This window comes from Lathamus discolor, chromosome 2 (genome assembly GCF_037157495.1).
Source record: "Lathamus discolor isolate bLatDis1 chromosome 2, bLatDis1.hap1, whole genome shotgun sequence".
NCBI classification, from domain to species: Eukaryota; Metazoa; Chordata; class Aves; order Psittaciformes; family Psittacidae; genus Lathamus; species Lathamus discolor.
This window is the reverse complement of record NC_088885.1, coordinates 2,571,158-2,584,450: the sequence shown is the minus strand read 5'-3', so window position 1 is coordinate 2,584,450 and position 13,293 is coordinate 2,571,158. Positions and strand designations below refer to the sequence as shown.

The window sequence follows — 13,293 nt, the reverse complement described above, 5'->3', positions numbered from 1 at the left end:
AGTCACCAGATATAACACTAAACCCAAATAAGCCTTTTATTTTTTTGGCAGAACCTTCACTGACAAAGCCTTCACGTTATTCCAAGCCAGCTTAGAAGCAATTCAAGTTATAACCAAGTGACCTGCAGAGTAGAAAAGCCTTTGCTAGAGAGCCCACTTCAAGAAAACTGACAGACGAGCTCTGTCATGTCAGCCCCAGTGACCGACATTCATTCTGAACCGATGTGTCCACATCTGCTCCTCCAACACTAAAGTCTTTGTCCCTGAGGCACTCAAAGTCATTCAAGCTGAAACAGCTGCAAACCTGAACAAAAAAGCAAAATACCTTCAAAATGCCTTTTTAATACCTTCTGTTCCTTACTTTATCTGCCTACACTGGAAACGTGGCAGACAGGGTTAGAGAACTTCCCTAGAGATCCCACCTGTATCACACCAGCTCCATTAAAACATTCCTCCTACATGCCAGAGATGCTGCACATGAACAGAAGATTCTGCCCAGCAAGTGAGTGTACTGTCTGTGAGCAGAGCTCTTCATACAATTACTCACTGCAGGAAAGATCAGGAGCAAGGAGGGACAAGAAGAGATAAGGCATGAGCTATGATGACAAGGAAGAAGGTGGTGTGTTCAACTACTAGGATAGCACATCTCAACAGTCCTTGAGGTGTGCCACATTAGTCAGGGGCAAATACAGGACTTGTGTACCAAGATGAAGCACAAAATAATTCTTACATGGACTGAAGTTTTGCAGTTACCTGATATTTACCTAAAAGGAGATATTTTTAGAAGATCTTTTTAACCAACATCAAATTCAAGGGTGTTTTTTTAGCTTTAAAAATGAAGACCATTCTAAAACTGAGGGTTATTTCAAATAATGCCACCATCAGACCTTGAACTGGCACAGTGAGGACCAGACCCTTGGAATAGCTTAGGAAGTCAACATCATCATTTTTATGTTGGGAATAAAAAAAAAAAAAAATATTGTTTTTTGCATCATTGTTTTTTGATAGGAAAAAAACCCCAACTTTTTGAAGAGCAGTTATTCTGATATTTAAATGAACAACATCCCCTTTGCTGGTTTGTTACTGGCTGACTCATCCTAAAGCAACACAGGTTGTTTGAGAAAATGGAGCCATGTTACGAGTGTTAAACAGTAAAGTTGAATAAGGCAAGTACACTATGGATTTAAAAAGGGCAATGAACTGGAGGTAAAAACACAAGATGTGGTATCTTGCTACTGAAACAGCAGCAAAAAGTAGAAAGTACATCTTTTTCCAAATTACAACACTAAGAATAGTGTTCCAGCCTTACAGAGGTTCTCATAAAACATGCAATGTAAAGTTAATACAAACTTGTGTCATGATTGTAGCCAAAATGATTCATGAAGTCTCAAGATAAGCAGACTAGGATGCCCTAGCTGGACTCTTCAAAGACCATGGTTCTCTTGAGAAGTAAAGCTCCCTAAACCCAGCATTTTGTCCTGCAATGACAGCACGCTTCTAGACACTTGTCCTGTGCACATACATTTCTCTAGTAGACATATTTCTAACTACTGTTGGGACTGGACATCTTATATATAAAAGTGGTTATATAGACATCTTGTCTGACCTAACAGCACTGCTCATATGAGTAACATATGGGAAACTCCTCACTTCTGGAAGAGTCTATGACTTGATTGACTATAAAATACATTTGCTATCTACACTAATGTTCTTTAATATGCTAGGAGATTTAGGATTTGTAAATACTATGTAGAAGGGTAATGCTCTCTTTGTGCAGACATTTAACATTTCTCTCTGCTAGCAAGCTTGTTACTAGACAGAACTAGTTTAAGCACTGGTAACCTCAGAAAAAAAAAGTATGGAGATGGAGGCAAACATTGAAAGATAAAAATAATGAGCAGCAGAAGTAAAATGAAGACTAATACTAGCTGCTAAGAATGAAAACAGTGGTAAAGACCTTACTGGTCAATGGTGACATATAGAAAATGCTAAAAAGATGGAGGGCCATCTCAAGGAAAACTTGATGGGAAAAAAACGCCAAAGAAGTAATTCTAGGAAGTATACAGTACATGTAATAAAAGAAATCTGTGCACAAGCAGATTAATAGATCTGTAAAAGTTTCTTCTTGGTATACAGCAAGAGAAAAAAGTAGAGGTAGTTGTGAACAGCTGAAGACTGGAAGACAAATTTCCACTTCCCAGCCATTTGGTGAAGAATACAAAGCATAACATCCTTCCTACAAAGTATTAAGCCAAAAATTCCCACGGTGAAGCACCTGAGCAGCCTGCAGAACCACACACATGAACATGCAAAGCACAATTTCATCAACATTATGCAGGCCAAATGTTTAGCTCTTAAAATTCTGACTAGAGACATGCTGACAGAATACAAAAAGAAGGGAAACAGATAACACAGGTGAACACTCCTCAGGAATTTCCAGACTTGAAAGGAGATGGTACAAAGCAAAGCGTGACCAAAGGGCTCTGCTCACATTTTGTCCTTTTTCCATGTATTTTTTTCATTTTCTTTTTTTTTTTTTGAAGATTGGAAATGCAGGAAAAGAAGGAAAACCAATGTAATAGTTTGGGGGAGTTAATGACCTTTACTACCGAATTTTTAGATTAACTGCGAAATCAGTTGAATGATTATTCTGTTCTTATTTCCCTTCTGCTGCTTCCCTATCTCCATGTTTTTACTGCAGAGCATGTAAAGTCAAAATCTCCATGTAAAAATATTTTTACAGTAAAAATCATCTATATTTAATACTATTAAAATAGGCACATACTAGAAGAAACAGGAATCCTGAGCATTCAGTTCTACTACTACATATAGAGGGTCTTTCATGCAAAACCCACCATGCTTCAGGTTAAAGGGGACGGTATTATTAGTAGTAGTAGTTCTTTGTGTCATAATAAAGACTACTAAGGGTCAATTTCAAGAGACCATCTCCTTTAGGAAGTCTTTCAGGTGGTACTTCCTGAATCACACTGCTATCAATTTGGAGTTATACTATGGCAGTGTTGATCCCGCCCTGTGGGAATCTTTGCAATTCATTATGAATTCTGAAGATCACATTAGAAAAACAATAAACTGTCAGAACATTAGGTACATCTTATTAACATGAAAATGCTTAAGGCACCTCATTCAGCATGTGTATCTCCTTTCAAATATAGCTTTGCAGTTCACATAACGGAATGTAACATGAATAAAACCATGCAAAAAAAAATCACTTCCATTAGAGAAATGCTTTACTGAATCACCTGTTCATAAAAAAGCCACCTGAAGTCTGGTACATTTCCACTTAATCATGTATTTTTCTCAATTAGTACATGAACCATCCAGAAAGCTGTCAATTCTTTAGCAGTGAACCGTTGCTTTTGTTAGGTTACCCCCGCCCTAAAAAACTGCAGATTTCCATGTTCAAAGACTGTAATTAGTAAGCAGCAGCAGTATCCTGTTTCAAGTCTACCATGGAAAAAAAAACAAACCAAAAACACCTGGCACAGATCTTGACACCCCTTTTTTTGTCTTTCATAACCAATTTCACAACAGGTTAAGGCATAATGAGAACATACAGGTGTAACATGCACCTCTGCTGAAGTGTATGACTGATGGCTAGTCCCTTCCAGCCACGTGCAGCAGCGCAGATCCACAGCAGAAATCTCAATTACATAGGCAGAATTTCACACTATAGCTGTATATACAGCAAGTGAGGTGTGGACTCTATCAGAGATATCTTTATGTTCATTTCACCAGCACAACTGCTATCTCCAGATGTTAACTGCATTTATAACATGAGAGGCCTTTATAAGCTAAACGTACATTCCCATAGACATGCACACACCTTTATGTATGAATAATCATGTAAAACAAAGTCCCTTACTGTTCTCAGCCCTGCAAAAATACTGCAGTCATGAATTAAACATCACCTTCCAAAGTTCTCTGGGTTGCCTCTGCTCTGGCAAGGTTTCTGGGAACACTGATTACAATCTGAATAGCTTTACATTACCTCCAACCTTAGGCCCACCAGCTGATCCTGGCTTCCGTGCACTATTCGAAGGATTTCCTGGCTTTTTAAGTGCTGGAACCTTGAAGGCTGAAGCAGCTGATGATGGCCTATTTCCATCCACTGACTCTTCATCATCAAAGCTTTTGTCTAGAAAAGGATACATGAAATAAAATTACAGCTATTAGAATGGATGCATATTTATTTCCTAACCAACTATTTTGCTTCACATTTCACAGAAATTCACAAAATGCGTAAATAAAACCAAATATTTATCACTCTGTCCTCTGTCTCTGACCTAGGAACAAAATGACAATGAGAAATAAACAGCATTTTCTACATCTTCAGTTCTTAAAAGGTTATAATACTATTTTACCTCCATAATTAACCACTGTAAACCTGAGAATAAAAATGAATCCTACACATTCATGCCCACAAAGGGAAAATGTCCTTGCACAGATGGAGTATTTTTGCCTATTTCTGAGTATTTTCCCTAAAGAAAAGCCCTTAAAATCAGTTTCATCATTCCATTCTACCACAGACAAATGCTTCTCCCTTTTCTCCTCTCACTCATGCATGTTCTGCCACACACCCTCCCACAATGTCTCTAACCAGCACTCCCTGTCTCCTTCCTTCCACCCTGATTTTTCAACTCACAATCACAGATCCTCTTGCAGATCAGCCGCCTCATTCCTCCGACAGCTCTTCGATCCCTCGCCCTAGGACAGACCCAGCAGCTCACATGGCCGCAGGCGGCCAATTCTCAATGCTGACCACAGGTTCCATCAGCAGCTGCCCGTGAGCAGCCTGGATCCAGCACCGAGCGTGGTGCCGGCATCTTGCTCTGCTCCCCGCACCGGGAGCTGCGCAGCCAATGGGCTGCGGGGTGACATCATCTGCTGGGGCCACCACCACCGGAGAAGGTGGAAAATATCCATCCAAATACGTTCATTCCCACACACCATATCTGCCACTATCCCAGCCCTTCATTAAAGACACCAGGCAGGCAGACAATACTCTGGGGTTTGCACTCCTCTTGCCTTGGAATTCCGGGTGTATGCATTTTTAATCAAGAAGGAAATTCATCTCTAGTGACGAAATAAAATAGTCTCAACACAAAATATTTCAGCTTAAAAATACAGGAACATCAAAACCACCACAAAAATACCCAACACTGGAAGGTGAACGCTTCCCAACACACTTGGAGGAAGAAGGATTTATCTATGTGGCACGGAAAACCACATCTGCTTATGGTTCCTATGGTAAATAAATGGGCGAGGCTGCATGACCGTAATGAAGGACCACTTGAGATTGTCACTTGCTCTACACTCTGCCCACTTCTAAAAAACCAGTATTAATTACAAAGCTTTATCATCCCTGCAATGGTAACTATTTACCCTGTGCTTATTCTGAACCTGCGCCCACTGAAATGTCAGCTATATTTAACAACAGCCGCCCTCAGGAAGGCAGCTTGCATCAAAACGGTAAAGCAAGGTGCTGTCCAACAGCATCTGCAGCACCGAACGACAAAACATCCTGCATCTGACATGCCCAAGAGCCCTGCTGCTGCGGTTAGGACATTTCCCCAGCATCTGTGCAAGGCTGCATGCTGCACTAACAAACCTGCACGCCCTGAGACGCACCACACCACCCCAAGAAACACCTGGGAGTATACTGACAATTTCCACTAATGTTATCCCTTTTTCCTCTACAAACAGCCATTTTTATGATAATACTGCTGAGGAAAACCGCATATTATGGCTGTGTAAACTCTGGGAACCGGGGAAGAGGCACAAGCCACCCCCCACCCCCAGCCACCCCTTGTGTGTTGCCATGGGAACCAGGCTGAGGCAGAGCCGCTGAATCCAAGGCTCCAGCCCACAGCATCCCACGTACAGCCAGGGAAAACCACTCACACCAGGGCCAGACGAGCTGCAGTGAACCAAACAGGAGAACAGATGCGTAGATAGCCATGGTTAACAGCTAGGTAGGGTACCTGCAACACCATGGGTCACTGTAACGGCACTATGAAACACCTTATAGGTTTTTAAACACCATGAGCAGATCAACCCTGACACATGAATATGCCGTCATGGAAGCTGATTGAAGCACACTTCTCAAATAAAAATGGGTTTGTTGCTACACTTTCAAAGTCTGATAAGGAAACAGACGGTCTGCCACATCCAAACGCACGACGGTGCAGTGCTGATGGGCAAATACTGCCCAAGAAGCCTCTGAAAATTAGTTATCTGCAGCACAATCTTAAAAATAGTAAGTGAGCATTTGCTCATTTATGCAAAACCTCCTCATGGAGAAAAACCTCTGCAGCCCCAAACACCAGCATGCTTTGGGAGCCAAAAGCTCTGATAAATCCATTTTACCGTTATCAAGCTACTCCTTACAAAGGAGTACTGAAGATGGAGAATTGCAGAAGTTACTGCTCAACCTCTACATGCGCAAGTAGAACATCAGCAAAACGCAGAAGGCCCAAGTTGTGAAAAATTATTCATGTTGTGGAAATTATAGGATGATGTATTGGCCAACAGCCTGGGTAACACTGCCACATTACTCTGCCTAGTGAATAGAATCACAGAATAGCAGAATAGTTTGGGTTGGAAAGAATCTTATCATCCAGTTCCAACCCCCTGCCATAAGACCATGTTGCCCAAGGCTCTGTCCTGCCAGGCCTTGAACACTGCCAGGGATTGAGCATTTACCACTTCTCTGGGCAACCTGTTCCAGGGCCTCACCACCCTCACAATAAGGAACTTCTTCCTTATTATCTAATCTGAACTTCCCCTGTTTTAGTTTAAACCCACCACCCCTATTATTTTTCATACATTTAAAACATTGTTAACACTAGATTAAAAACATACACTACAAAATAGTTTCATACAGGTTCTTAGTCTGCATAAAATCTACTTTTAAAATACATTCTTTTTCTGTTTTTAAACCCCCAAGTGTTTTTGAGAAACATAAAACTGACCTTAACCACTGATACACTGATGTCCACAACTAGAGTTTGCATAAATTATGCTAAAACACATTAAAATTACAGCACACTACCATAAATGTGTAAAGTTAATGAGTGAAAAGGACCTGTATTGATTCAATGAAGGCTCAACTGATAACACAGCTGAGTTTCTTTTGTTGAGTAGTTGGGTTTTAGTGGGTTTGTTGGGGGTTTTTTTAATAAACATGAGCAGGAAAATTTTGCACTGTCCTTTCTGGAAATCAGAGGTTTTCCTCATCCTTTTGGGCCTTTACGCTTTTATTTCCCTCGGCTTTAACCACAATATAACTGGAACTCCTTATAGCACCAGGCAGGGTATGATGATGCTGCCCTGTCAGTATCCAGTCATGACTGCAATTGGTTTCATGCAACTTACAGGAGACACAAAAGCCTAAATACAATGGATATTTCACACCAAACTTACCTGAAGGATGCAAACACTGCTTCATTCTAGAATGGCTAGGTAATTTTCGGCCTAAATCATTTTAAAGGCCATACACATACACAGCATTCCATTTACATATGCAAATACACCTGACAGCTGGAAAAGTATCATCCCAAAACACTGCAGAACAAAGTCCCAAGGGATAAAAAAAAAGTAATACAAAACTGTATGAACTGCTAGCAATGTACAGAACATCTTGAATGAAAACCACAATTAATGAAAGACACAACCTCAGTGAAGTCTCACAGGACTATTCTTGCACTCAATACTGCCTTTTTAAATCACAGCGGGTCAGAAGAGCTTTGGAGGTAAGCACAGCCCACAGAAAAGAGCTTGGAATCTCCTATTGCCAAAAGCTCCTCAAGAGACCTGATGGGCTGCAAATGTTCTCACTCTGGAACAAGTTCTTTTCCAGATGAACAACTTCAAAGCAGAACAGAGGAGAAAACATATTCAAGAAAAGGTTATTCTTCTATTCAGAAACACATGATTCCATTTCCAAGCATTAGAAGTTTTCTTTTCTAATAGGGAAAAGAGATCTGTACCGCAGTGCAGTGTTCTGGGGGGTGCCCTGCAGCAAGTGAATTGGTGTCAGTGAACTGCTGTGCATTGCTACAGAGCATTGCAGTGAAGCCAAAGGCATGTTCTTAGTAAAACACTCCCCATAACCACCTGTGGGGCACAACAGACCCTGCTGTTTGCCACACTTTCAAAACTTGGGGTTTACCAAAGTTATTCAAAGATTAAATCCAGGCACACCTAATCAGTTAGAAACACAAATCCAACCTCAAACCATCCCAGACGTCTAAATACTGAAATTCTTAAGGAACCAACTATGCAACTTGAACCAAAATAACCACAAGATACGCGACATCTCTGTGCCTTGTAGCATTACTGCAGGGGCCGGATTTACAGATGTGTAGTATCTGGTTTTTAAAGTACTCAGAGAGATCAAAGGACAAGCATTTACAATCAGACTTGACACTCGAAGAACATTCTAGTACCCCAATGCTAAAAACTTCTAAACAACCCATTTAATATGATTTGGCCATAGAACAACCAGGGTAACTAGAGATGTACCCAGAGAAAAAGGAGAATCTAAGCCTGTTCATATCTAAAGAAAATAGTATTTATTTTTTAAAGAAAGTTAAACACATTTATTGCTTCTGCAGCTCAAGACGTTACCTTAGTTGGTCTTAAGATTCATAGATCAATGTGACATTTAATATGTAACAGTTGGCAAGTCACAGTCAATAACAGAAGAAAGAAATATCCTATCCCCTACACGGCTGTAGAAACAGAAGATCTCTATTCTATTTGTGCCAATCAGAAGTTGGCGGATGCTAAAGCAGATCGCCAAATAACGACAGTGGGGAAAAAGAGCCAGATCCCTGCAAGTAACACGGGACTAAATCTGGCCATCAGGGCAAATCTCAGTACCGCATCTGAACTGACATCCTACACATCTAACACTACTAGGGCTGCAAGTACCAGCTTGCAGTAGATTGACGACAGTCGAACCGGAGAACATTGTATCTTTTATAAAACTGCTTTCAAACTTTGACTTTGGTTAAAGTTTAAAGTGGAAACTGTGATGACACGATTGCAAACTGTGACCAAGGAAAACAAGAACAAGCAGATGAACTCCTCATGTCTTCTGTGCTGGTCCCGCATCCTGCACCCACCGAGACAGTGACTGCCCATCTCTCTTCAGTGATTTACAAACATAGACTGCATCAATCACTTGGAACATCAGGGACTGGATCACTAGCTCAATTCCACATGAACTGGTGCAGCCTACGACAACGCTGTCAAGCATGAAAATGAAGCCACAAGCACTACCAATGCATCAGGTTAGTTGATCCCAAGGGGCAATGGGTGTAAACTGGAGCATAGGAAGTTCCACGTTAACATCAGGAAGAACTTCTTTACTGTAAGAGTGACAGAGCACTGGAACAGGTTGCCCAGGGGGGTTGTGGAGTCTCCTACACTGGAGATATTCAAGGCCCGCCTGGACAAGTTCCTGTGTGATGTACTGTAGGTTACCCTGCTCTTGTGGGGGGGTTGGACTAGATGATCTTTTGAGGTCCCTTCCAACCCTTGGGATTCTGTGATAAGAAGGTACATTGAAGTCCATGTACATACCCCACAGAATCAGGATGTGGATCTCACAGCCACCCTTCAGGAAGGTCAGAGCTGATCCTGTCTGTTTCATCTTTCCTTATATTTTCAAGTCCCATCCTATTGCAAGCAGTAAGCTTTTCCAGTCCTTTTAATTCTTTTATTCTTATTAACTTAATTCTAGTAGTGAATATTTGTTGTTGCAACCATAGTGATAACAGTGACTGGAGATACTCATGAACTTTTTCAATCACTTTTTAAAATGTGATTGTATTAGAAGTAGCATGGCTCTCAGTAGAGAAAGAGCAGTGATCGTCCCCTTGTACTTGGCACTGGTGAGGCCACAGTTGAATCCTGTCTTCAGTTCTGGGTCCCTCACTACAAGAAAAACATTGAGGTCCTCTAGCAGGTCCAGAGAAGGGCAACGAAGCTAGAGAAAGGTCTTAAGAGTAACAGCTGAGGGAAATGGGGTGTTTAGTCTGGAGAAGAGGAGGCTCAGGGGGACCTGTTCACTCTCTACAACTACCTGAAAGGAGGTTGTAGTGAGGTGGGGGTCGGTCTCTTCTCTCAAGTAACAAATGACAGGACAAGAGGTAGTGGCTTCAAGCTGCACCAGGGGAGGTTTAGATTGCATATTAGGAAACATTTCTTAACTGAATGGGTGATCAGGCTTTGAACAGGCTTCCCAGGGTTGTGGTGGAGTTACCGTCCCTGAAAGTGTTCAAAACAGTGTAGATGAGGCCCTCAGTGATATGGTTTAGTGGTGGCCTTGGCAGTCCTGGGGTAATGGATGGACTTGATGATCTCAAAGGTCTTTTCCAACCTAGCCGATTCCGTGATTCTAATCCATACCTCAGACCAATGACCCACATCGTTTAGTGAGCACTTTATCCCTTATACTCAGGCGTTCCATACAGCACAAATCTGTTTATCCTGATGCAAAGGGCAGGGCTCATTTGCCTGAGCACAGTCACCTAAAATCAGTACAGACACTGGATTCAGGTCTTGGGTATCTTGTCTGGCCCCAGCTGACATTCCAGAAGGGCACAGATCTCTGGTGGGTTTTATGTCCCGCTTGGCGGCTCTGTGTGGCTTGTGTGGATGCTGCAGGACATCTTGAGTGGCACTACAAGCCTAAGCCTGGGCAGCTGAATCACACCCAAGTGCTTTAGATCTACTGGAAAAGCTGTAATTCCTGGGCGTTGTCCCTGCGCCATGGGACATAGAGGGACCTTAGACCGTAAGGACAAATTCCCATTCAAAACCAAAATCTTGCTTCCCACAATGATGAAGCAATGCCCTTCAGAAGGTGACAGTATAGTGACAAGAACATAAGGTCACTTGCTGATGGGTTTAACTTCACTTCATGGTACCTCCTCTGCTTCTCTTTGCATTCCTGAAGGAGAGAGCTGTATCTAGCATTCACTGCTGGCAAGTGGTTCTCATGTTCTGTGCAACTCCTTCTGATGCTCATCAGCAAAATCTCAAACCCTTAGACAAGAAACAAGTCTCCAAAAAACCTCCAATATACTAAAGCCAACTGTGAAGTTAAATGTATTCCTTCTTGTGCCAGCTTTCCGGGCAGTTCCAGTGGACTAAGGCCTTTAAGAAGAAGAACTCCAAAGGTAGCCAGCACAAGGAGAAGCAGTCAGTAACAGCAATAGGGCAGGGGAAGTTAAGGTTAGATATAAGGAAGTTCTTTACTGTGAGAACAGTGAGGCACTGGAACAGGCTGCCCAGAGCAGTGGTGAATGCTCCATTCCTGGCAGTGTTCAAGGCGAGGCTGGACAGAGCCTTGGGAGACATTGTCTAGGGTGAGGGGGGTTGGAAAGAGATGATCTTGAAGTCTTTTCCAACCCTAACCATTCTATGATTCTATTTATTAAAGTAGGCTAATGATACAATCTCCAATTCTGATCAAGTTCCCCCAGCTTTTCACCAGCCAAAGTGGAGTACAGCTCTCCCACATCCCATTGACCAGCTGCAGCATGCAGACTCAGGCCAGAGGTGCCTCTTCTTTTCCTACTTCACATATTCAGAAGTGGAGCTAAAGAAATTATGGCAAATTACCTTTGATCTACTCTCAATGCTTCAAGTTCACTGCTGGTGACAAAACCTGTGGTTTTAAGAGGATAGACTCTCCACCAACTAGGCTTTTACAAGAAGCTAAAAAACTCACATCAGATCTGGAAAATCTGAAATGTCTGGTACATAGCTGGACAGCTTTAATAGCTGTCGTTTCTCCTCCTCTTTTGTGAGAATATCCAACCCCAACATAATACCTACTGACTGCTTCCCTCAGTGTTTGCAAACGGTTTGCAAAAATCAACACCACAAAGAGGAAATCAATCTACACAGATAAGCTGTCGACCTTTAAGTCCAACAGCAAACCTCATATTGTGTAAGCTGATGGACCAAAGGACTTCATCAGCTCAAAACACAAAACAATTTGAAATGAGAAGAGGGTGTTTGGTCATATAAACCTACTCATGTTAATTGTTTAGGTGACCATAGACCACAGTGGACCTCTTGACTTGATGAAAGCAAATAAACCTAATTTGAAGAAAGTCAGTTTCCTCTGCAGGCCATTAAGAGCTTTGTTCCCCATCTTCATCCCTTCTCCCCACCTTTTCTCAAGCTCCAACTACCCATAATTTTGAGGGCTTTTAAATGTTTTGTCAGTTGAAGAATTTCCACACCAATTCAATGTACCAGAGAAATTCTAAAACAGTAACCATGAAAATCTTGTCTATAGTCCAAATAGCTGTGAAACTCCTTTGAGTTTTAAATTGTAGTTACTACTTGTAAGAATCTACAGGCATAGCTGGTTTTCAAAAGGTTCTTTCCTGCTCTTGCTACAAAAGCATATGCTGATGAAGGAGCTGGGAAAGGATAGAACACACAAGCCTCAAAACACAGTTCTTTAAAACCAAGTTACTTTTATAAATACAATTTACAGAGTAGAATTTCTGACTCTGGTGAATATTAAAGCAGAACCTTCATCTCTGAAGGCACTTCAGACACCTTGCTCACCAGTATTTACTACAGGAAGGCTTTATTAAAAATAATAAATAACAGGAGGAAATATTCCTCATATCTATATGAGGAGTATACATATATATCTATAATATATGTTTATAATAGATAGCAAAGATGAACACTAACCCTGCAAGGCAAATACACAATCAGTCATGCAAGAGAGTCTTGTGACATCTGTCGAAGAAAATCCTTACTGGACTTCAAATTTCTCCTTGGGCTGTTGGCAGTTCTAATACTCATTTCAAAACACAGCTTTTTTATTTATTTCTTTATTTTAGCAAAGAAGAAGAAACCTGTAATATTAGCAATAGCCTGGAATAATCAAAGATGTTTCAAAACCAATACTGGTATCAACTGAACCACCAAAGGAGGTTTTTTTCTTATGATAACTTGTTCTTGAAAACAAATGCAACCAACACTTCTGGATGCCAGATGAAACGTGGAAATCTTTTCAGTGGGCTGGTATTTCCCCTTTAATGAAAATAACCACCACCACCATGCACAAGTCCCCCAGAACTGAGCACCAAAACATTCCTGATGCTTCAAAAATGTTATTTAGAAACTACAAGACAAAACTTATTGGTAGTTATTATTCCAGAATACCAAAACCCAAATGCAGTTATCACTCTAGAATCTATGGTGGTTTTGAGAGATCTGTGTTTGTCATAT

General features: G+C 41.3%; 1 protein-coding gene across 12 annotated transcripts in view; it reads right to left on the bottom strand.

The window, feature by feature from the left end:
• CLASP2 (cytoplasmic linker associated protein 2) overlaps window positions 1-13,293 on the bottom strand; it is a 123,138-nt gene that overhangs the window by 68,503 nt on the left and 41,342 nt on the right. For all 12 annotated transcript variants that reach the window (XM_065665408.1, XM_065665414.1, XM_065665410.1 and 9 more), the window contains one exon: window positions 4,010-4,156. In XM_065665408.1, the coding sequence (XP_065521480.1) occupies window positions 4,010-4,156 (147 nt within the window). The remainder of the gene's footprint in view (window positions 1-4,009; window positions 4,157-13,293) is intronic.